Below are 25,681 nucleotides of genomic sequence, written 5' to 3'. Positions count from 1 at the left end.
ACCCAAGGTCTTCTAAATGAGAAATGTATGTTGCTTTAATAATCAGTGGTTCAAGGACCCCCAAAATGATATGTATTTGGCCGTCGACCCTCATCTAAAAATATTTTGTTCTAGGGACCCCCAGATAAAAATATTTGAGTTAAAATCGTTTGCTTTAAAAATATATATTCAAAGATTTACACATATTTTCATTTTTTTTCTAAAATAGCAGATCTACAAGCTCATAGCACGGCACGAAGTGCTATGAGCTTGTAGATCTGCTATTTTTGAATAGCCAAAGTATAAAATATGGTCTAAAATTACGCAGATGCTTACCCGGTTTTAATGGATTAACCTAACCCTCAATCTTATTTGTTGTTGCTGACACACACACACACACACAACACACAACACACACACACACACACACACATTGCGCGCATACTAACTCCTTCAACCTAGGCAGTGACTTCAGAGGTATTGGGCTTTGATAGGAAATCCATATGGTTGACGTATGGCTGCTCTTATGTGCGTCCAGGGAGAAAATAGAATGAGAGAGGGAAAGAGCTGGAGGAGGAGAGAGAGCGGGAGTGAGGTGGGGGGAGGGAATGGGAGAAAGATGGAGAAGAGGAAGGTACCATTAGCAGAGAATGGAGTAGAGGGGCACAGGGTCTGTGTGTGCTTGTGTATGTGTATTTGTGTGTACATCATGTGTGCATTCATCTTATTATGGTCCTGTGGAAAATAGGCACACTGATGAATACAGTGAAACCCAGCAGCATCTATTATAGTGATTACAGTAATGATGTTCGATGAACAACTGGGCTGTGATGATATAAACAGAGGGAAGCCTCTCCCACATTGATCTGTGGCTCACAATGTTCTGGATATTGATGGAGCACAGTGCATTTACATGGTCCACTCCTTAACCTCCAGCTTGGGTGTTAATGGAACAACTCCCACACGACATGCTCACCTCATTGCTTCACCCTGAGGCTAGGTGTCCATATGCTTTGTCATTCACACACGCACTCGCACACACACACACACACATACACACGCACGCGCGTATGCACATAGTCACACACACACACACACACACACACACACACACACACACACACACACACACACACACACACACACGCATGCACATAGTCGCACGCACGCACGCACGCACGCACGCACGCACGCACCCACGCACACGCACACGCAGACATTACGCATTACATTGTTATATTGATAATACCACTCATGAAGCTTATTCATTCAATGTCCACTCTATCAAGTTAAAGCAAAGACTTGTTATTTTCAAGAGACTATGAATATTGATTGATTTTTATCCATAATTAATTACATAATAATTATCCTTGGAAAAGTAAGCAATGTCTGAAATAGAGGGTGCATAGCTATTATTTATTTCATAAATGCCTTTAACGACATTCCTGGTGTTAATTATTGTCTATTCCTAGTATATTCTTCTATAATCCTGAGGATAATTTGTGTCCTCATGGTTTTCTTAGCCTTGGTTCAGCCAGCCACATGAAATTGTGATTTTAATAAACATTTTATTTCATGGTTCATTTCCAGGTTCAATAGGCTAATATTTATTTTTGCAATTTTGCAATTTTTTATTTAGCAAAATCATTGTTCAACATGATTATTTCAATCCTCACCTTAGATTATACCTGACCAATACAAATATACTGGAGATATTTTTTTCTTTTTTAAAGAATAAAAAATAAGTCACTCGTCAAGTTTCAGTTAACACGTACAGTACAGTAAATACTGTGTACGTAATTTCACAGGAACGGAACCAAGCTAATCTCCTCTTAAGCAGCTTAAAGATAATCAAACCATCTTTGTCTCTGTTCTGAATCATACTTCAGGTTCTCGTTGCTTTGAGCTGCTCTATGTCTTTACTGCGCTTCGTTTGAGCTACAGTGTAGTATAGCGAGATGTTGAATCATACCCTCCGGAATGCCGCTAGGCCATAACAGTGCTTTTCCATCACAAGTCAATGCTGGGGCGTTTTATCATTGAGATTTCCCTGGTAGCTACACCATGACTTATTTTGATATCTGTGTGAGCTATAGGATCTCTACTTTGATTTAAAATGTACTGCTGTACAGTAGATACTGCACTAGATAACCTGCACAATGTTAATTGTATTGAAGCACCTACAGACCCCTGCAGGCTACATGCTGTATAGTACGTCTCTCGTTCATTTTCCAACTGCTGCAATCCATGCTGCTACAGTACTCACTCTCTTATATTACTTTAAAGTGGCTCAGTTTGATAGATCTGCTTTCTCCTTGGTCTGTCTTTTAACCCATTAAGACCGTGAACGCATCTGTGTCATTTTCAGATTTCTTTGGCTATTCAAAACATAGCAGATATACAGATACACTTGTAGATCTGCTATTTTTTGAAAAATCGGGAACATTTGTACAAATCTTTGAATTTATATATATTTCTTTTAAGTGATCATTTGTAACTCAAATCTTTGCTACCAGACATTCTACAAATGTTTAAATCCTAACAGTTTGTTGTTGTATGTTGCTATAATATCATTAGCTCTCAAACCATTTTCATGTCAAGGGCCCTCAAAATTATATGTATTTGGCCGCGGACCCCCATCTCAAAATATTTTGTTCCAGGAGCCTCCCCCCCCTCCAGAAGCAAAGATTTGAGTTAAAAATGTTCGCTTTAAAAATATATATTCAAAGATTTGCACGAATTTTCAAGATTTTACAAAAATAATAGAAAATCTACAAGCTCGTAGCGCGGCTAGCCTTTGAATAGCCAAAGAAATCTTAAAATGACACGGATGCGTCCCCGGATTGAATGGGTTAACCTGTCCACACAAGTGCTGTCTGTCTTCATCCGGTTTGCATGGCTGAGGCAATCAGCAAAATGGATTTCTGGGATTACGGCAAATGGCTGCTAATGAAATCAGCCCATATAGAACAAGTGGCTGAAATGTGATTGGGGCCAATTGGAGTGATGGCAGACTCGCATCGACAGCCCCTGATTTGGTCGGCATGCTTGGGGGACCACCTGAACGGCGTGTCGCAATTTTCATTTTGCTAGAAAATCGAATAAATTCTTGACGACCCTACTCGAGAAATCCCAGGCAGCTGTCTCTGCATATTAATCAGCATCGTACTCCCACCCAGAGAAACATCAAGACAAGACAGTGGGGTCTACCGTCTAGACTGTTATTTATTTGATTAGGGCATGGGTTGTGTTTTAATGGTTAATTAATTAGTCTTTCATGAATGTTTAAAATGTATGGCAATTACACTGCTGGATTTCTATTGCAGAGGGAGGAACAAAGATATGTGGCCTGGTTGTCATATCAGAGAGAGAGAGAGAGAGAGAGAGAGAGAGAGAGAGAGGTAGGAATGAGCAGAAGAGAGGGGGAGAGAGAGAGGGCATGCAAAGACAGAAGGGACCTATTACTTCTGTTTCCATGGTAACAGCTGCTTGGTTGCTTTGTCGCCATAGGAGCCGGTTTCCCCAGGAGATGAGTTTGTGTGTGCGTTTGCGTGTGTGTGTGTGTGTGTGTGTGTGTGCGCGCACACGTGCATGTGTGCGTATGGAGACACACACATTTGCCAAGGCCGCATGTGGAACCCACAGAGCCCTGGTTTTCTGCCCTGCAGGTCTAGATAGGAAAATAGGTGTGGCCTTATGGAGCACCAGGGCTGTGAAATGCGATTCCTCCCCTTATATGGGCATATTATAGCCCATGGTTCCTCCCACTCAACAGGAGTGGATACTTATTGAGCCCTATAGGTTCTCATCCTGACAGGCTGGGGCTTTAAGGTTGCTGGTATTTGTCTCCCTTTTTAGATCCTTTCCGCCCCTTTTTATAATGGAAATAATCTGTACTTTAAATTATGAGAAACATACATTTAATTATGAGAAATATACATAATGACATATCAGTTCATCACCAAACACCCAATTCCATACTCGGTGAGATCAAATCAATAATGACTGTAGAGTGTAGATGCTTGTGACATTTTCCTCAGAATGTAAGGTATTGGTACTGTACTTGGTATTTTCTTTTCACTGACACTGTCTTGATAAACATAAATGTCTGTGCATGTGAACCTACTGTACATATTGTAACCTACATACTTGCTGTGTGTGTGTGTGTGTGTGTGTGTGTGTGTGTGTGTGTGTGTGTGTGTGTGTGCATGCAAACAGAAATTTGCCAAGGGCCAAACTCTTCTGGACATGGTGTGCGGCCATCTGAACCTGCTGGAGAGGGACTACTTTGGCCTGTCTTTCCACGACACGGACAACCCCAAGGTCACACACATACACGTCACTCCACGCACATGTCCATGTGCACACTGGTCCACACATGTTCATCTAGTGGTATTCCATAAAGGCTCACTCAGTAATGAGCCAACTGATTCTCATTATTTTACTGTTAACGTAATGCAATATGGTTCACACAATTATCGTAATAAAGGCTATACTTTTATTCAGTAGCTACTACAGTCAATACTGTATATTGCCATCAATAGAAGCCACATGGGACAGATCACAGCATGTCACTTATGTTCATCCGCTTTCATGTTTCTGCACTTGATTGATAATTATTAAAGCCCAGTCGGTGGCCATGTAGTCACCACGACAAACAAGGTGAATTACATTTTGTGTCAAAATAAGACTGCTTTAATTTAGTGCTGTTGTATATTATGTAGAGTAGCTGCTGGGATAATCACAGCTTAAAAGTTTGGAGACTCCCATTATAAATGTTCATCCAAATAGAGAGTGGTGCAGTGCTGCTGCCATCGCCCTGGGGCATGGGGCCCTATTATTCAGAGCCTTAACTTCTACTGCTTCTGAAACTTTATTTTCTCGTGAAAACTTAGAACGTTCTCAGGGAAAAAGTTTTCGTGGACTCCGAGGTCATACTGATTTATTCAGTTTGACTAAAAAGAGAAAATATTTCAATAGCTTTTGTGTAGTAGTAGTAGTAGTAGCAGCAGTAGTAGTAGCAGTAGTAGTAGCAGCAGTAGTAGTAGTAGCAGCAGTAGTAGTATTAGCAGCAGTAGTAGTAGTAGTAGTAGTAGCAGCAGTAGCAGTGGTAGTAGTAGTAGTAGCAGTGACATTGTGATCCAGAATTCATCCAAAAATAGCACCACCTTCAAGTCCTAAATCACTGACATTGCATAATAGCTTACAATGCTGTAGCTTCAGCCAAAAAAGAATCTTTATAGTTTTTTTTAAAATCACTGACTTATATTTAAGACCTGTAGGCTACTTTTAGAATCGATCAGGTAATATGACCCTGGTTGACCTTTTCCCAGTCTTGTGGTGTGTGTGACCCACTCGCGGCTTGAGGGTAACATGAGTGACCTTTACCCCTTTAGTGTGATTAGAAGCAACATGTCCCTTTCAAAGTGGCATGCGGATTGTACAGAGCACCATGGCAGCATCCCTCAGAGGGCCTCGGTGACATCAGACCATCTGGTTCTAACTGGCATTTATATCCCCATTTATAGAATCATCTGAGTCACTGCAAAACTCTCTGTACAGCCTTTGAGTTACAAATGGGTCAATTAACACTGAGGATTTGACTTTGTATTGCATTTTTGCAGTGAATACATTAAATGTATTCAAAGTCAAATTTTGACTTTCAAGTGTATGAAAGGGGTGCTTGAGAAAGAGACCTAAGGGATGGTTTTGCTGGGTAATATTTTCTCAAGAGGGATTTTCTCTTCTTCTTATCAGAATTGGTTGGATCCCTCCAAAGAGATTAAGAAGCAAATCCGAGGTAAGTGCAGTAGCTGGCATATACATTTTTTTGTGTCATCCTTTTAGCCTTAATGTCTGACTGTACCACGTGCTGTTTACATTTTTGACTAATAAAGTATTTAAATGCACACGCAATATACAGTATAGTGTATACAGTAAACACAATTTTGCATACCAATACTGTATGCAAAATACATACCTGCTCTCTCTCTCTCTCTCTCTGACACACACACACACACACATGCAGACAGGCACACAGCCGTTCATAAACTGGCCCATAAACAAATGCACATTCAAACATTACCGTCATTAACGTTTTGATATTTTTCCGCAGTTGGTCCCTGGAGCTTTGGATTTTCTGTCAAGTTCTATCCCCCAGACCCCTCTGTACTCATCGAAGACATCACTAGGTAAACCAATCTAATACTGTTGTTCACCTAACAGGAATACAACGCTCCCACTTTTTTAATGTTAACCCATAACTTTAATTTCACACACATCACCCTGATGGAGGCATTGTTGCATGCCGCAACGTGTAGGTGTATTTTTTTTATTCTTCCTATGCATTAGCCAGACTATTAAAGGCTTTATAATTTTTCCACAAGAATGCCTTGGTCTCATCTCTTTCTTTGCATCAATATTGTCACCAAAGAGCACCTTGTTGGGGATTTTCACTCCCGCCAAACTGATGCGCTCCAGCCTCCTTTCTCTCTTTCTTCTCTCTTTTTTCTCTGTTTTCACACACATCAATTGGATACCAATTTCTCACATGCAAGGCCAACTTACTTCTGCTTTGAGTGTAGCGTATTTACTATTTATTTTCCCTCACCATTGCCAGCAGTTCTAAGAATTAAGCCAGCTTTCTGCCTTCGATTCTATGTGGGATCACCTATTTTGTTTCAACAGCGTAACACGCTGCCGGTGTTGTCATTAACATATCTTTGTTTGTTTGTTATGTCAGATGACAGCACAACCAGCTATGAAAGTGATTTGTTCGAGGGTCACAAAGCGCCAACAGCCCAAGGAATTACTGTTAGCCCTAGCTACTGTATCTAGTTAGCATTTTATTACCCTGGAGGGAATCACTTTGTTTAGTCATATAAAAACAAAGAGATGTCAATTGGCAACACATGTACCGTGTTATACGTTTACATTGAAGCACACATTAATTGACCACAGACAGAATCAGAGGCGACAGAGAGTTGACTATTTAACATTGCAGTCAATGGTGAGGGAGAACATACTGTAGGCTGTACGCTACAAATGGCTGTTTTCGTTTCGACTACAACATATTTATTTCTCTCCCTTCCCGTTAGACCCTGAAGTTTGCCTCTTAGGCAACTTCACTGCTATCAGTGCAAAACTAAGAAGACACAAAATTAAATTTATAGAGGTGGCACTTGGAGTGGCTAGGAAGTGTATTGCAATAACATGGAAGTCTGACTCCCCCCTCGGCATTGCGAGATGGTTCTCAGAAATGAACAGTTGTGTCCCTCTTGAGAAGATTACTTATAGTTTAAGAAATGGGTTTGACACTTTTTTGAAGATTTGGCAACCTTATTTGGACTATATGGAAACGTTGTCCCTACCTCAACCTGTATCAGAGATGGTATAGGTTGTTATCTACAGCTATCTCGGTCTAGAGCTATTATTTCTCGAAGCTACTTAATGTTTTTACAACAGATTTGTCTCTTCTTGATGTTCCTTTTCTTTATTTTTTGTACCTTTTATTTGTATTATGTTTTGATTATTTTTATCTGTGCTGTCTTTATGTATGTGGGTTTGTATGTGGGGAGGGGGGAGGGATGTGGGGGGGTTGTATGTATACTGTGTGAAAAATAAAAATTAAACAAAATATATAAAAAAACAACAACATTTATTTCTCAAAACATATCAAAAATAGCATATGTACAAGCTCGCAGCGTGGCATGAAGTGATGCGCTGTGTGGCATGTGTATTTAAACCTCTTAAGTCTTATTTATTTAGATGTTCAAAATGCTTGGAAAATAGCCAATCTACAAGCTCACGTGTCTCATTGCAACACGTTGTCAACTTATTAATGTCGTACCTCTTGTGGAAGGTTCTGGGTTACCCTTCGTAGTCAAAAAGACCGAAGTGGAAGTACTGTATTTGGGCCATGTTTCATAGTTTCTGTGTGCAAACATTGCACCCCTCCCCCCCTCCAATCTTTTTTCCAGATACTACTTATGTCTCCAGCTGAGGGATGACATGCTGTCAGGTCGCCTGCCCTGCTCCTTTGTCACCCACGCTCTCCTGGGGTCCTACACAGTCCAAGCTGAGGTGGGCGACTATGAGGTGGAGGAGCACGGCCCCGACTACGTCTGTGACTTCCGCTTTGCTCCCAACCAGACGCGTGAGTTGGAGGAGAGGGTGATGGAACTGCACCACAACTACAGGTCAGAGTGCAGAGCTAACTGGAAGGATTGTTGATGATGATGTGATTCATAAGGCGTTTAACCCATTCAATCCGGGAACACATATCTCTGTCATTTTCAGATTTTTTTGGCTATTCAAAAATTGCAGATATACAAGCTCATAGCGTGGCACCGGGTGCCCCGCTATGAGCTTGTAGATCTGCTATTTTTTGAAAAATCATGAAAAAAAAAAATTAAGCAGACATTTGTAACTCAAATCTTTGCCTCTGGGGGTCCCTGGAACTAAATATTTTACAAATGTTCACTTAAAAAAATATATATTCCAAGATTTGCACAAATTTTCACGATTTTTCAAAAATAGCAGATCGAAGAAATCTAAAAATGACACAATTGATGCTTTCCCGGTCTTAAAGGGTTAATTGAATTGAATGTCTTGGGGCCAGACAAAGAGGTCGATCCTCATGGTCCTGGTAGATGAGACCTTTGTATTTGTATTAATGCAATTTTTTTTAGTAAGCTGAATGTCCATGATACTATTGGCAAGATACTGTAGAACTGGTTGATTCCTCATGAATAAAGAGTTAATGACTATAATAAAGAATAAAGAGGTGATGACTGAGATCATGTCTGACATTTGTGCCACAGGGGCATGACGCCAGCGGAGGCAGAGGTGAACTTTCTAGAAAATGCCAAGAAGCTCTCCATGTATGGAGTGGACCTGCATCAAGCCAAGGTGCACAGGAATGGAATTAACGTGTGCATTACAATTCCCTGTTTAACCACTTGAACCCTAGCATCCCTATTCTGGGGGGAACATTAGCCGAGCGGATGGGCTAATGCCGGCTATAAAGAGATTTAAGTATTAGTTTACTAAGTAGAGGGGGTTTAAGTGGTTATTATATTACGAGATCTGTTTCCATGTATATTAATTATTTCCACAAAATCTAACTATTTAGTCAATATCAGGGGATGTACAGTATTGTGATGGTTTCTATGTCTTCCTTGTCAGGATTCAGAGGGCATTGACATCATGCTGGGTGTGAGTGCCAATGGGCTTCTCGTCTACCGAGACCGGCTGAGGATCAACCGATTTGCCTGGCCAAAGATCCTGAAGATCTCCTACAAGAGGAGCAACTTTTACATCAAGATCCGACCAGGAGAGGTAGCTACTGTACGCTGCCTTGATGTTGTCCAATGCATCGTGATGGAATTAGTACTGCAGCACTTCACCGCACAGATCTTGGGTCATGACAGTCTTCCCAACAAAGCTGAGACAAGTGGCATAAAGCATGACATTATTAAGAGCCAACTTCACGTTTCTGTGATTTCATGAATTCACATTAGCTGAAATTATGTGATTGGCTGTCATGACCCGTTCCAAGCAGCATCAATGAGTCATTTCATGGTTCGATGAAAGTATTACTTCTGAGCTTCATCTTGGCCTATAACAGTAGCAAACGGTAAGAGAAGTCTAGTCTACCAGTGCTAACTGAATAATAACAGATAAGAGAATATCTAAGAGTATCTTTCCAAGCATGATTAATGGCTTTTGGAGATGCAGTACATGTACTATTCTTAAAGTTTAGTGTGTTGGGTCTTTGTGCTTCTGGAGAAAATAGGCCGTCTCCCTTTGTGTAAACTTCAAAGCCTGGATGGCCAGGTGTAAAGTTTTGCATTCATTATGCTCACTGTGGGTTTCTATTCCTGTAGTGATTATTTATAGTTTATCACCCGGGCATCCGTCATTGCCTTTATTATCCAACCGAGCCGACTTGTGCAGTTGTGCCCAAGGTTTGATACTGTAACAAGGGAAACTAGAAGGTACTGTTCCTGAAGAAACAGTGTGGGATCGCTAAGAATGTTGATGGTATTGAGTATTGATAGTGTTAGTAGAGTTAAAGGTTTGAAAGGTTTAAAGGTTTTAAAGGTTTTAAAGGTTCTAAAGTTTTGAAAGGTTCTAAAGGTTTGAAAGGTTTGAAAGGTTTAAGAGGTTTGAAAGGTTTGAAAGGTTTAAGAGGTTCTAAAGGTTTGAAAGGTTCTAAAGCTTTGAATGGTTCTAAAGGTTTGAAAGGTTTGAAAGGTTTAAGAGGTTCTAAAGGTTTGAAAGGTTTAAGAGGTTCTAAAGGTTTGAAAGGTTCTAAAGGTTTGAAAGGTTCTAAAGGTTTGAAAGGTTTGAAAGGTTTGAAAGGTTTAAGAGGTTCTAAAGGTTTGAAAGGTTTGAAAGGTTTGAAAGGTTTGAAAGGTTCTAAAGGTTTAAGAGGTTCTAAAGGTTTGAAAGGTTCTAAAGGGTATTTACTTTAAATTATTTTTACTATTTTTTTCAACTTTTAAGTATTTTTACTCATGTTGAGTACTTTTAAGTATTTTTACTCAGTATAAGTACTCTTAAGTATTTTTAATCAAGGTACTTACTTTAAAGTATTTTTAGTCACTTTATTTACTTTAAAGTAGCTTTTACTAATTTTTACAACTTTTAAGTATTTTTACTCTTTTTATCAACTTTTAAGTATTTTTACTATTTTTTTCAACTTTTAAGTATTTTTACTCATTTTGAGTACTTTTAAGTATTTTTACTCAATATAAGTACTCTTAAGTATTTTTACTCATGGTATTTACTTTAAAGTATTTTTAGTCACTTTATTTACTTTAAAGTAGCTTTTACTAATTTTTACAACTTTTAAGTATTTTTACTCTTTTTATCAACTTTTAAGTATTTTTACCATTTAAAAAGTGAAATATCTCTAAAAGTACAAATGATTTCAAAAATTCTAATGGTAGCCAATATGTCCTAAGTAGGCTGAACGTTATAGAGTTGGAACGGAGTTTCTAGCTAAAAGTATGAATTTCTCCATTGAAATGAATGGGAGTTTTTTAGAAGTAAAAAGTGAAATATCTCTAAAAGTACAAATGATTTAAAAAATTCAAATGGTAGCCGATATGTCCTAAGTAGGCCGAACGTTGTAGAGTTGGAACGGAGTTTGTAGCTAAAAGTATGAAGGACTAGTTAGGGGCCAAAAAACGGTGTTGACAATAACAGTAGTGTGATCGCTTTAGCGATCCCACAATTACAAATGCAGAGTGATAATTTTTTTACATCACATACCCATAGCCTTATTTATTCAGAAAGATGAGAAAATAGTATTTGTAGTCCCACTGGGATTTCCATAGGTGCTGGTGACCCGTGCCCTTGTTGGTAAGCAAATCACTATTGTGCAAATGAGCCATAATGCCACAGGTTGATATCAGAGCAAATTGCCATTGTTAGGCAATGGTTTCTATTGTTTGTGACATCTGAGTGAAAGTCATGTGCTTGCAAAAAAAACAGTACAGTACTAAGTAAATGTACTTAGGCTGAGGGGCGCCTATTTAACCCACGTGTGCCAAACCTCAACAAGCTGATCGACGCATTGGAGACCCATGCATTAACCCGGTCAATGCTGGGTACATAATATACTCTTACTGTCTGTTGGCCATCTCTTCTCTGGCCTTTACGGTTGGCATTGTGGTTTCATTTTCTCATTCTGCTTTATCAGGCCATAAAATTATGAAACTATTTGTCTTCTCAGGTCAGTGGTAAGTTTTAAACAGCCCAGCAGTAGTGTTTTGAAGAAATTGTATTTTCATGCGAGGCAAAAGTTTTACTTGTAACTTATGATGAATTATTTCTCTTTTAAAACTGCTAGACTTACCACTTTGATAATAACTTATTGATTAGAGAAACACCCATTCAGAACAGAGAAATCCTGAGAGCATGAATTGTTCCTTTTTGGGTCATTGAGGAATTAAAATGTACCTGACATGGCAATAAAACGGCCGCGGGGAACACAAGAATATACTGTATTTCTGCCAGAAAAACTAAATTGATTTTTTCCCGTCATCTCAGAGTAAACACGATTCAACCCACTGGTCGTCCCCTCCGTCCGCACTACTTCCTCTCACTCTCCTTTTTTCCGTCACCCACTTCTCCTCCCTCCTCATCACCTGCACCACTCCTCTCCACCATGCCCCCCCTCCCAACCCCACTACGCACCCCCTACTAGTATGAACAGTTTGAGAGCACCATAGGCTTCAAGCTCCCCAACCACCGGGCCTCTAAGCGCCTGTGGAAAGTCTGCATTGAACATCACACCTTCTTCAGGTAGGACATGGCATGCACATGGAAGACGCGCGCACACACACACACACACACACACACACACACACTCACACACACACACACACACACACTCACTCACTCACTCACTCACTCACTCACTCACTCACTCACTCACTCACTCACTCACTCACTCACTCACTCACTCACTCACTCACTCACGCGCACACTCGCACACACACACACTTGCATGTACTGAAATGAAAAGAGAAATGTAATCCAGGTTTCATTTTGGTTTAGATTGTAAGTAATTAGCTGATCCTCCAATGGTGTAAGTGTTTTTTTTGTTCGATGCATTCACACACAACAAACACAGGCACACACATGCATCGGGTGATTTGTTTTGCACACTGCATGCTCCATTGCACAGCAAACCTCGTTTGGTACAGTAGATTTGTCAATGAAGCAACGGTCTCGTGGGGCTGAATCAATAATCTCCCCCGAATTGCAAATTCCTCATATTGTAGGCCAATTATAGTATAATAGTGGAGTGACGCATTGTATCAGTTAGTGGAGTGTAGAAGTTATCGAATAAATATATATATATTTGACCTCTGTTGTTTTATTGTATTTGACCTCAAACTGAATGATCCTATAGGTTGGTTTCCCCAGAACCACCTCCCAAGGGCTTCCTGGTTATTGGCTCCAAGTTCCGCTACAGCGGGCGGACCCAGGCCCAGACCAGACAGGCCAGTGCTCTGATCGACAGGCCTGCCCCGCAGTTTGAACGCTCTGTCAGCAAGAGGTACCTGCTGCCCCGCAGTGTGGATGGAGGTGAGTACGCTGATAACTGCTTCTCAAAGTGGGGTCCAAGCCGCACTGTTTCCCAAACACTGGGTCTGATATACTATATATAAATAAATACACTTTTTGACAAATCTTGAATTGTCAACATTTTTAACAATATAAATCTTCTCTTATGGGGTTCTTGGCGCAAAATCTTATCCCGTGGCTAAATACATATCAGCTTGGTGGTCCTTGACATGCAGATGTTTGAGAACCACTGCTGTAACAACATGACTCTCCACTTCCATTATGCCCACACTGTGTTTTCTGCACCTTGTTTTTTTGTTTTGTTTTGTCCTTGCTTACTGTAAGTGACTCTGGATTAAAAGCTAAATGCCTAAATTGTAATTATAAATTGTTTAGTTTTTCTTTTCATTTTGATGAGTTTTCTGTATAATCTGTATACTTTGGTTTTGTGAGGATGAGCTGTGCCTCCCATATGCTGTCTCTCTCTCTCAACTTTCTAGCTTGCTTCAGAATCAGATCAAGGAGGTGTGCCAGAGGGAGTAGACATTATAACTCTGATGGTTGACTGGTGCACTGCTCTGATCTCCTCTCACAGCCTCGGCTCTAGGAGACAGCACAGACCAACTGTCCCAGCGAAGCTCCAGCTCGCGCACCCAGTTCATGTCCAGGGAAGACCTGGACCAAGAGGGTAGCCTGGACCTCGACCACGACCAGTACCACTTTCAGGACCAAGACCAGGACCAGTATGAAGAACAGGAGCGGGATCGGCACTACGGTCACGATCTGGATCAAGACCAGGACCAGACAGCTGATGCCATCCCAACTCCCACCAGGACCATGGACCATAAGGTACAAGACGGGAAGTTATAGGATAAGCTGAAAGAGCCTTGGAAGATGTATAGTTATGTGTCCATACAATGCCTACTGTACATGAAGTCAGTCAAGATAACGGCATGTGTCTAGCCGAGTCAATCAGTGAGCGATTATTGAGCTTGCACACTTTACAGTAAAATAGATATTCACCTATAACTGTAAATACAATACTGAGCAGTCTTAAGGCGAATATAAACGGCACACAGAGTCCCTCACAAACTGTGAAAACTAACACAAGTCCACATCCCTCTCTGCAGTTCTTTTTTTATTTTAGAACATAATCCCTATCCCCTCCCACTATCTCTTTCTCTCTCCTGAGTCCCTGATTCCTCGGCCTGAATTCTGTCCTCCCCTAGTCCTCTCCTCACCTCTCCTCCTCCCTCTCCCCGTAAGACTGCTCTGTATGGAATTCAAGGCTCCCTCTCCTTTCCTCGCTGTTCCTTTAATCTGCTGCTCAAATCTAACATGACCTCTTTCCTCCTGACTTGCTTTTTTTCTTATTTTTTAACGAGCGCAGTTCTCTCCTCTAACAGTCCTTCTCTCCTTATCCCCGCTGTGACGTTAACAAGCCTGGCTAATTCTGCTTCTCTCCTTTTCCTCTCTCTCTCTCTCTCTCTCGGTCTCCCTCTCGCCTTTTTCTCCATCTCCCTCACCAACCTCCTACTGGGTTGCAGGGAGAGGAGGCAGGCTCACCTGTTGACTCAAAGCCAGAGGTATTTTGGTTATGGACGCTAGTGTGTGTCTCTGTCTCTGTCGGTCATGCACGGCACACTGTCTTGTTTGTTCAGCATGGCCTGCCCCTGTTTTTTGGTTGGTTAGTTCGCCTCTTCAGGGAATGTTAACTGTCATCTTGTTTGCCATGTTTTCTTAGATTCAATTGTATGCAGGGCTATGGGAATTAACAGCACACCAGCATTTTTTAATGGATCACATCTTAGTTGGATAAACGATAAAATACATAATAATGGTCTATTCAGGCCTTTTCTTAATTGATCATCATGGTATTTTGGGAGCTAACGTGTTGTGAATTCATTCTCTAAGGTTATATTAATTTTAGATTTACATTAAATGGCATTCAGCTCTTAACAACTGGAACAGTAGACTACGCGTTCTAAAATGTCAGCACTTGTTTAATAGGTTGTACTGTATGTATTACAGCAGTGCTGTTTGTACGTTGTAATCAGGGGGATTAACTGTTATTAGTGGGATAAGCAGATGGTGCTTAAACACCATGTTGATTAATAGTGACATTTTCTGTTTTCATGCTGATAGATATTATAGCACACTGAATGAGACACCTTTAAAGAATCATTTGATTGTTTTAATATAATTCTACAAAGATACTGTTCATCAGTGCACTACTTCTACTAGTGTATAGTACAGTATATTGCTCATCAGTGTACTATAACTAGTGCCTGTCAGTGTGTACTGTTATCTACTAATGGACTGAAGTATTGATAACTACAGTGGGTATTTTGTTGAGGTCACTGAGAGGGGTTGATCACTCATAGCTTTGTAATCCCTCCACGTGGAATGTTTGGATGTAGAAGCATGAGACTTATCATAATCTTCTCCGCCAAACGTGTATGTCCAGCGTCAGTCCATTAATGTCTGCATTTCTTGAAAATCGAGCGGCTAAAATAGGCATTAGGGATGGTCCCTGTATCCATGGCACCAGAACACGAGATGGCTCCACTGCCTTTTTTGTATGAATTTTCCAATGCAGTAAACTGTTTGGTCTGTTTGTCTGTCCATCCGGCTGCCTGCCTTCTCCACTCACCTGCAGCACTTTTGCCTCTTTGTCTCTGCACACGCCCCTCCACCCCCCCCCCCCCCCAATCCTCAACCTCCTGCTTTGCTTACTACACATCACCCCCCCTCCCCGTCCCGCCTCATCTTAACCGCCCCGCCTTGGGCTCCTCCCCCATCTGTTGGACCAGGATCTAGCCACCCCTCGGCCCAAACAGGAGGTACTTCTCGTCCCGGCTCTCTCTTTGCCGTGTGCTGTACTTTATGTGACCCTCAGTCACCAGTGTGTGTGCCGTGTTGTCCTATCTATCATTGTGACCGTGATGCATTGTTAGAATAAATAGAAACGGCTGTAGAGTTATTGCTTGCCACAGCTCATTCAATCATTCAGGTTGTCTGCTTATTCCAACTTGGAAAAATCACTGCGAACATCGTTCACTCTGAACCAAAGCTGTGACTGTAGTGTGCGTCATGCACCCTCTGTCATTTTATCTGAATATTAAAATCTCTGGAATCAATGGGATTAAGGTTGGCTTCTGTCTCGGCAAACAATTCCAAATGCAAATGAGAATAGAGCGTCGAGCTCTGTCTTCATAACAGCAAAGATTAGCAAACTGCTGTGACGTACACACCAAGGCAGTGTGTAAAGCTAATTTATCACAATGCCAGGCTGTTGTACACCACTTTAGTAAAACAGCGTAGGGACATCAAAGCTCTTAGGGGAAAATATTAAGACCCCATTAACATTTTGTCACTGTGATCGCGGGATCTTTAATCTTCAGTGATAGCATCAGTTGAAGTGAATGTTCTCTTCTACAGCCAGGGGCTCTAGTCAGCTGGAGAGGTCCTCTGGATTGCTTTTCATTAAGGATGTCTCGGCCAAGGGCAGAAGGGAGTAGAAAAAAAAGTTGAAAGTGCTTACATGTTCAGTGGAGTATAATGGGGTTTATATCTGTAGCTGGTCATCATCCAGCCCTCTGTCCTCCATCTGTGCAGTGTGCAGTGCAGTATTGGTCTCGTTCTACAGAAACAGGATTGGACATTTGTTTTGTAACATGCACCACCACACCTTACCAGAATGTAATTTTACATGGAATTTAATTATGAAAGCCACCCCTTAAAAACTCACCCACAAAGACGGGTTCCTTTTTCAAGTTTAATCCCTGTGTTGTTTAATTCTGGAAATGTCCATAAATAGAAATTGTATGCATTGCAACCGAAAGCACTGTTCTTTTTTTTTGGTAATTTAGTTTTTATTGTGATCATATTGTGTACAGACAGTTTTATCTTAGACATATATATGTATGCAGAATCTCTTGTCCATGTAACCATACATTTTTCACATTGATGACCATCATTTAAACTTTTTTTGACATTCAAGAAAAAACAAAAACAAACCGGAAGCACTGTTCTAACTCATTGTGCATTTATATAGACTGACTCTATGCATCTATTTGTGTCTACATTTGTGCCCTGATCACTCCACATGAGTAGCAGTTCTTGGACAAGCCAGACGACGTCCTGCAAAAGCACCAGGCCAGCATCAATGAGCTGAAGAGGGCTCTAAGGCAGCCCAACAGCAAACTGTCCCAGAGGGAGAAACGGCTCTCTTCAACCACCCCTCCTGGAGGGACCCCCGAGAAGAAATCGGTAAGAGTTTGAGACATAGAAACCATGTGGCATATACAGTAAATCAGTAAATCTATAGGAAGCTAACCACAGTCATGTGCTGATCGTGAATACCCTATTGACCTATTATTTTCCTATACCAAAATGTTGTGTAATTGTTATATTTGATTGGTCTCGTCATTCTTTCCTGTCTTTTTTTTTTTTTTACACATTCCCCAAATCTAAGGTTTTGGCAGGTTTGCATGGCAATTTGTCCTTCAGATATTGGTTATAGACAGTCTTTTTGAGTTACCCTGTGAATGAATGAGCGAATGATTTCTGTGGTATAGTAGTAGTAGTAGCGTAATGTTTGAGGCTAGGCTAATGCAACTGTTTACTCTATGTCAACATAGGCCACTGATGATGCCAAATTGATTGACAAACAAGATGTTTATGAAGGAGCCATGGATGTTTTCTCTAAGGTGGAAAGAAATAAGACTTCTCCTTACCCTCAGCACTCTACCGTTAGTCGAGACATGTTTGTGGTCATCCCTTGGGATCATAAGGAGTCTGTGGAAGGTGTGAATGGAAAAGTAACAGATGTGAATACCAGTTTAGCACCTCGGGAATCTATGAGATCTAGATCGGTGTCCCCAAACTATGAAACAGATCTGACTGCCACAAGACTGAAGGATATAAGCTGCATGGAAAATGTAGCTGTAGCAACTAATGGCCATTTGCATGACAGCGTGTACACAAAGAATGGGGTTCAAGAGAATGGGTATGCCATTCCAACGGCAGAAAACATATGCAGCAAACAAAGAACTGAAAGGAAAAACACAGAGTTGCGGCAGCCTCAGTATCCGTACGACTTTCAAGACAGACCAAAGCACTTTGATGTTCAGGTAGCAGCGGATTCTGTCCCAAAGGGCGGCGGCGGCAGACTTGAAACTGACAGCAAGCAATTCGAAACTTGGAAAACAAAAGACCCAAATCCTGAGAGAGCAAAAGACTCCAACAAAACAGGGGACTCACACTCAGAGGTAACCAAAATAGTTCCTCTCAAGCCACGGAGATCAAAAAAGTCTTTGAATAAGGGGAACAAAGATGCTGACAACTCTCGGACACAAACCCAAACCAACATAGTTGGGGATACACAAATGATGAAATCAATAGAGGGACCTTCTGAAATGACTGCGGTGCAATCTACCACGTACAGTGTGAGGCAAGATACACCAGATACCAAACACGACACAACTGGCACAGTGTCACTTCAGCAGCAGTTCCAACCTCTTCAACAGCAGAATAATGACTTGGTAGATCAGCAGGACCTGATGGACCTGAGGGATATCACAGGACTAAGTCAGTGGATAGGTGGAGGAATGCTCATACATGAAGAACATCTTCAAAACTACCCAGACTTTAAAGACAGCCTCCCCTGTAGCGGCAAGTTTTCGGGCAGTCACACAACTCCCCCACGGACACTTCCTCTGAAAACCCAGTGGTCCAGAGAGACTGGCATTCGCAACAGACACAGCAACATGGACACCAGCCACATCCACTACAGGAACTCCGGCCAAGAAACAACCAAGAGGAAGCAAGCGGTAAACCATCTGCCCCGCTTCTGTGCTTGCCCATCATCGGAAACTAAAACATTGCATGAGCTTCAGGCGATATCGTTCAAACCTTGTTTTAACCATTTACAAAATGTACGCATACTTCAGAACACCATGTGGCTGTGTATGAGAGGGTAAAACGCTCACGGTCCCTCGCATCGCATCATTGCCCGACTTAATTCACGTCCATGGCCCCAGGAGCTTACTCTCTCTCTCGTTCCCCTCCGCAAAGCTTAACATCTGCTTGGCCATCCTAGAATCCTACAGGCCTTTAAGCAAAGCCTCATTGCTTAAACAGTTGATGGCCCTCGTAGCCCCGCCTTAACTTTGTTACGTTAACACCCTGGTCTCTCCTTCCAACATCACCTTTTTTCCTCCCTGACTAAAGGTGGTTGCTGTTGCAAGGAGTGCAAGACCTTCCAAACATCTTTCTCTGAAGCTTTTTCCTTAAAAGTAAATGTTCTTTGTTTTTCTAAATGGCTGAGATGGACATTTGTATCAAATGTTCAGACTTGGCACCTCTGTAGCAGTAGTGATCAATGGAAAACCGATTAGGTGGAACCGTTGGCTGCAGAGATGCCAAAAAGCTTCAGGGCTTCGGCATTCACATACAGCAGCTGTCACTGTAAAAGTCCCACTTTACGTATTCATCCTCTCTCTGTCCCACACCAGTACAGAACACCTTTTTTGTATACTAAACAGTAACACTTAATTTGTATATTTTAAAGCATTATTTGAATGTCTTAACAATTCAAAACCAATTAGTTACCTGACAAGAGAGCAGAACTTGATTTTTACAGCAACAATGCTGCAAAAAGTGAGACTTTTACAATGGCTACATCTGTACTGTATTTGTAATTATCAATATCTGAATCCTGGGATATTTTAGAACTTAACCTCAACTGTGCATGGCATCACCATTGCACTTCCAGCCATTTTTAATGATGTCAATTCAAGCTTGAGAATACATCCTATGTGCATGCTACTGAAAATAGCCTGAAGCTTTTAGAATCTCTGGGGGAGGAGGGGGGGGTCATTTCTCAAGTTTGGCATAAGCGCAGCAGTTGTCAGACGTGTCAGGTATTTTCATTTTTTTAATTAATGACAATGCAGTAAAGTTAGGTACTGTAGGCATTAGCCAATGCAATTAGCTTAAAAGCTTTATGTAAAAACGCACACACACACACACACACACACACACACACACACACACACACACACGATGAATGAGCTTTCACTCAATATAAAATGAATGCACTCTCCAACCCTGTGTTGTGCTGCAAACAGCATACCATAATCTACTGTATTGTCAATACAGTGACAGAGATAACCATTTCATTCTGTTGTTCTGATCTCCTCTCTTGATAATGCAATCAAAAAGACAGAAGCTACGCTCAATTATGGTTTATAGCCGTCTATCACCACGGCAAACTGAAAAGGGTTCTCGGGTTGATTATTGATTTCTTGCCGACTGTTATTTTCTCTCTATACTGTCTATAGGAGACACCCTCTACACCTGCCATTCATGAGGAGGATTTCAGCGAAGCCTCAGTGAGTCAGCTCTCATCTCTGCAAGACAACAAACTGCAAATTTAGATTACATTGTGAAATCCTGAGTGTTAATTTAACTCTGAGAGTGTATAATAATAAAATATATGTAACCAAATGGACCATTAAGGCCCTTGTACACTCTGGGCCCTGGGCCCTATCTTGCACGGTGCCATATGCCTTATGCCTAATCTTTTTTGGCATTTTTTAATACTTTAAAAGACATTTTAAAATAGTGGAAATAGCCGATCTACATGTTGTGAGCTCGTAGATCGGCTATTTTCACTGTTTAATAATGTTTTTCAAAGTAAGGCTTAAGGCAACGCAAGATAGGGCCCCACGTCCAATGTGAAATTTTATTGGTCAGTCTTTTTAAAGTTTTTAAAGCATAACGAAACCCCACAGGAATTGAACTGGGTTTGAATGAAAAACGTTTAGAGGCAACTGGACAACTGGTTTGCTGGGAGAAGCACACCATTGCAGCCACTCGTCGGATGGAAATGTTTACATTTTTGTCATCCTGTGTGCAATGACTTCACGTAAATCAGTCCTAAAATTTTCTCAAACGTCCAAAGCATTTCTTTTTGTTTATAGCAGCAAATTGTGGGAAAAGATTCATTCATTACACATTCTTCTCCCATCCGTCATGCAGAGGGAACCATGGGAGAGACGTTTGGGGTCCGTTTCGGAGGATGACCTAGACCACGACATGCTGTACCTGAAGGAGACCCACCTGGGCATCGAGCGCAAGTGCTCCAGCATCACGGTCAGCTCTACATCGAGCCTGGAGGCCGAGGTGGACTTCACCGTCCTCATGGACCTCCACACAGGCATGGAGGAGTTCTCCAAGGGCATGACGGAGCTCGGCGAGAGAGAGTTCTCACCCGACGGAGGTCTTCGCTTCGGCATCGACCTGCTCCACCAGCAGCAGCATGTCCCCTCTGAGCTGCCGCCTCCGCTAGTGTCGGATCCTCTCGCCAGAGGAGCAAGTAGCAGCCCTCCAGCCAAGCTCGTCCAGGCAGATGAGGTCCAGAGGCCAGAGGCCAAACGGCACGATGGTCAGGTACACCAACATTAGCTTATTTTCTTTCTTTCTTTTTCTTTCTTTCTTTCTTTTTATTATTTTAGTCCCTTGTCGCCACTGATCCCTACTGGTTGGTCTTAGAGAAGGTGTAGACGAGCATGTGTCTCCTCTGATACATGTGACGCCGGCCTAACTGCTTCTTTTGACCTGGCAGTGGGTAGTTTCACCGGGAGGACGTAAACGTGTGTGGAGGAAACGCGCTGTTAGTTCAGTGACGGAGATCACTCTCCCCACCGGGCTTCCCACTCTCGAACATCGCCAATTCTGTTCGTTAGGGCACCCGGCCAAGCCAGATGTACTGGTGGAGGATTCAAATAGTTTATTTTTCTATTGAACATTTATGTTGCATCTGATCATTGCTTTTTACAGTCTGACACGTATAGCAAGGGCATTGTTCTGTCTAATTTCTGATCTTGAATCACCCTCTTTCCCTTAGATGTTGAAGGGGAATAATTGAAGAGCTTATTTCAAAGAGAAGTGCTTATCAAAAGTCCCAGATGCAATTATTAAAATATGGCTTGCTCTGGTTCCCTCAAGCCTGTTGTGCCGAAAAAACCAAAGAGGTCAGTGCCTGTGTCATCGTCCGTGGACAGAGATCAGCAGTCACACAGAGACACACAAAGTCGTGTCACCTCCTACACAGCACTAAGCAGAGAGGCCAGCGATGTTATGGCCCCACCGACCGTGAGGAGGACCGATTGCGATATCATGGCCGCACCAATGGTGAGGAAGACCGACGTGCGGACCGAGACGCAGCCCAATGGCTCAGAGGTCACCACTACTATTGTGGAGTTCACAAATCAGGTAACGAAAAACGTAATCCTGTCAATATGATCAAGATCAAAGTAATACTATTGATCTTGTTGTGGATAAAATGTGGTGAACAAAGGGTAGTACAAAAATGTTAATATGAAATATTTAACTTAGAAATTATAATTATAATTTATTTATATATTTATTATAATACAATAGGACAAGGCACTTAATGACAATCTGTCTGTTTCAGGATCATGGAATCGGTGGCTTAGGAGAAATTCCTTATTCTACAAGAGAGAGTGTCTCTCCTGTGAGTGAAAACTGCCTGACCTTTCCGATTTTAAAATGAACCGGCAGTGCTGTTACTCTAGTTCTCGAGAGTTGTTCTCCCTCAATGTTAGAATATAAGACTGTGATCCAAAGACCTGAATGGCTGGCTGGACACCCCTCATTGTAGATAGCATTTCAAAAGGAACTGGAAAACAAGAGTATTATCTTTTTACGGTGTTAAATATCTGTAGAAGTCATTTTCAATGCTATCGAAAATATCATCATTAGAATTCAAAAGTGATCAACTGAATGTTTCAACAACTAGAATGGGAATCAGCCTCTAAAGAATATCTTTTGTCAAATAAACACTCAATTTGCCTGCAATCGTTAAAACAATACAACTTGTATTTCTGTGCTGTTGCTGCATAATAGTGTACTCTAACTACTAACTACCATACTGTACATGTGATGTTGGATTTTGAATTGTGTGTGTGTGTGTGTGTGTGTGTGTGTGTGTGTGTGTGTGTGTGTGTGTGTGTGTGTGTGTGTGTGTGTGTGTGTGTGTGTGTGTCTTAACTGCTCAGGTCCATATGGGTAGTCTGGGAAGAGAGACAACCGGGTCGCCTATTCTTTTCACTGAAACCGTTACCTCGGCAACCACTCAGGTCACAAAGGTAGGAAACCCTCATTAAGTAGTTAATTGTTGCCTCTGATTTCCACTACAGGAGGCAGATTGGCTGTTTCACTCTGAAGCCTAGACCTCCGTTTAGCTGGGTTTAGTTTCAGTGGTAATAAATAACTGATAAAGTACAATAAGTAAGTACAATGATAAAACTCACACAAATCAAAAAAAAGATTCTCATTAACCCATCTACTGTAACTATTTTCTTTTAATCATTTAAACCCCTATATACTGTAGTTTGCTGTATGTCAAGTAGCAAAAATAGGAGATCTACAAGCCCACAACACGCGTTGTGAACTTTTAGATCAACTATTTCTGCCTAAGTGTTTGTCTATTTCCTGCCCAGAACAGGGATGCTATAGGGTTCATGTTAGCCTGGGATCCAGCCTGCTTGCTACGTTCAGCGTTTTTTTTTCTCACTTCGCTTCACAGTCTGGAAAGCCTCCTATCTCTGTGCCCAAATGGGAGAAAACAGCCCACGGCTTCTGATTGGTCTGTAGGGTGGCCAATGTAAAACTCGAGTCACTTCCTGACTTGCCTACGCAATGGAAATACGAGTCAAATATGACCCTGGCCAGACTGAGGAGCGAAGTGAGAAAAAGGTAGAGAATCAGGCTGGATTCCAGGCTAGGTTCATGTAGTTTAGTTAAAGGACTGATGCATACCTCTTAAAAGGATCCCTGGCTAATAAGCCAAATATGCCTTAATACATTATAATTGCCCTCTATAACTAAAATAAAAAATACATATTTTATTTATTTTAGAAACAGTTAATCTTTCACTCAATAGGGGCAATGCAAGTTGATGATGTAATTTGCCCATGTGTGGTCTAGCCCTATGGAATTTATGGAATGCATGTGAAAATAAAAACCAACTTGATACTTCCTGAGGTTAATATGAGCATCAAATCAATATTTTAAATGATTTTTTTGCACATGCATTCCATAAATTCCATAGGGCTAGACCACACATGAGCAAATGACATCATCAACTTGCGAGTGACATTGCCCCTATTGAGTGAAAGATTAACTCAATTAATTAAGAATATTTAAGGCGTTTTTAATTTTACATTTTAGTTATTGAGGACTATTCTAATGTATTAAGGCATATTTGGCTTATTAGCCAGGGATCCTTTTAAGTCTAAATGCTGTTGTGTGTTGCAGACAGTGAAAGGGGGGTATTCAGAGACCAGGATTGAGAAGAGGATCATAATCACAGGAGATGATGACGTGGACCAGGAACAGGTGGGTTCAGATGGAGAAGTGATTGCCAAGACAGCTGCATGATAATATCCATCATTGTTTTATTCTGTAAAGGCCAGTTCAGATGACAGATTCACAGCGAGACCAAACCGATTTAGAATGTTGCAGAGTAAAATGTCATTGGTGTGATCTACATCTACCCTACCTCAGAACACCTGAAGCTGTCACAGGAGATTAACTTCCATGTGAAACCTGGCATACGGAGAACAGCAGCTTCAATAGAGCAACATAACAGTCCTGTGTTACACTTACGATAACGTCTGACATTCAATGTAGTTGCTAGAATAAAGTCAGCTCAGCCTCTAACAAACCTACGCCTAACTGTTTTGAAAACAATGTGTATCACCAAACCAATATGAAGGACTGCCCTAAAGTATTTGCAATGATTCTGCAATGCAGTGCTCAGCCTATTCAATACGTGGCTTTGTCTGTCTGTCTGTAGCACGAACGCTGATTATTAGACTGATAGACTGATTAGCAACTGATTACTACACAAACAGGACCAGCACCACTTAAAAAGACACACATGCACGGCACACACACACGGAGAGACTCTATAACCTGCCATTTTGATCTTTAATTAGCAGTAATTGCAACACCCAGGTGTGATTTGCTTCAAGTCACGCTGTTCAGCAGCCTATTGAAATGAACGGACAGACATTTAACATTGTTCTTCTAGTTCATATAGTATGAATCAAAGGCACTGCTGGGTGTGAATCTCCAAATTGTTTACACATGATTTTAGCAACTATATTGAATGTAGATGTCACAAGATGTAACGGTAGGCAAAGATCTCCGATCGTCTGGCTACGCAAGACTAATTGGATGAAGATATAGATATAGAAATAGAAATGTTGTCCTGAAACACAAGAGAGAGGCAAATGAAATTTGTAGTTGTAGAAAAATCACTACATTCATTCCATAGAGAAAGTCCAGCTCCTACTATAAAAATTATAAATATTTCACTCCCTTGCAGGCCCTGGCTATTGCAATACAGGAAGCCAAGCAACAGCATCCAGACATGCTGGTCACCAAGGCTGTAGTTGTCAGGGAAACGGAATCATCCACTGAGGACCCACATGGAAAAACTGAGGTACAGGAGCTGTCTCAACTTCAAACAATAAATTATAGCTGGCTCTGTTGTAGCCCTGTGGTTCTCCAAGTGGGGTCT

General features: G+C 41.4%; 1 protein-coding gene across 1 annotated transcript in view; it reads left to right on the top strand.

Annotated features, from left to right (window-relative positions):
• Window positions 1-25,681, top strand: part of LOC308096403 (band 4.1-like protein 1) — a gene marked incomplete at its 3' end in the record, with an annotated part of 59,766 nt that overhangs the window by 29,688 nt on the left and 4,397 nt on the right. The window contains exons 4-23 of the mRNA XM_080443825.1: window positions 4,198-4,302; window positions 5,737-5,779; window positions 6,095-6,170; window positions 7,959-8,177; window positions 8,802-8,889; window positions 9,166-9,318; window positions 12,197-12,294; window positions 12,908-13,083; window positions 13,658-13,911; window positions 14,610-14,648; window positions 15,876-15,905; window positions 17,179-17,334; window positions 17,706-18,896; window positions 20,409-20,459; window positions 21,109-21,519; window positions 22,078-22,344; window positions 22,547-22,606; window positions 23,151-23,240; window positions 24,412-24,492; window positions 25,487-25,603. Coding sequence (XP_080299951.1) covers window positions 4,198-4,302; window positions 5,737-5,779; window positions 6,095-6,170; window positions 7,959-8,177; window positions 8,802-8,889; window positions 9,166-9,318; window positions 12,197-12,294; window positions 12,908-13,083; window positions 13,658-13,911; window positions 14,610-14,648; window positions 15,876-15,905; window positions 17,179-17,334; window positions 17,706-18,896; window positions 20,409-20,459; window positions 21,109-21,519; window positions 22,078-22,344; window positions 22,547-22,606; window positions 23,151-23,240; window positions 24,412-24,492; window positions 25,487-25,603 — 3,705 coding nt within the window. The remainder of the gene's footprint in view (window positions 1-4,197; window positions 4,303-5,736; window positions 5,780-6,094; window positions 6,171-7,958; window positions 8,178-8,801; window positions 8,890-9,165; window positions 9,319-12,196; window positions 12,295-12,907; window positions 13,084-13,657; window positions 13,912-14,609; window positions 14,649-15,875; window positions 15,906-17,178; window positions 17,335-17,705; window positions 18,897-20,408; window positions 20,460-21,108; window positions 21,520-22,077; window positions 22,345-22,546; window positions 22,607-23,150; window positions 23,241-24,411; window positions 24,493-25,486; window positions 25,604-25,681) is intronic.

Source organism: Gymnoscopelus braueri (assembly GCF_963280865.1).
Source record: "Gymnoscopelus braueri genome assembly, chromosome: 12".
NCBI lineage: Eukaryota > Metazoa > Chordata > Actinopteri > Myctophiformes > Myctophidae > Gymnoscopelus > Gymnoscopelus braueri.
Note: the sequence above shows the minus strand (reverse complement) of the source record. Positions and strands in the feature narration are given on the sequence as shown.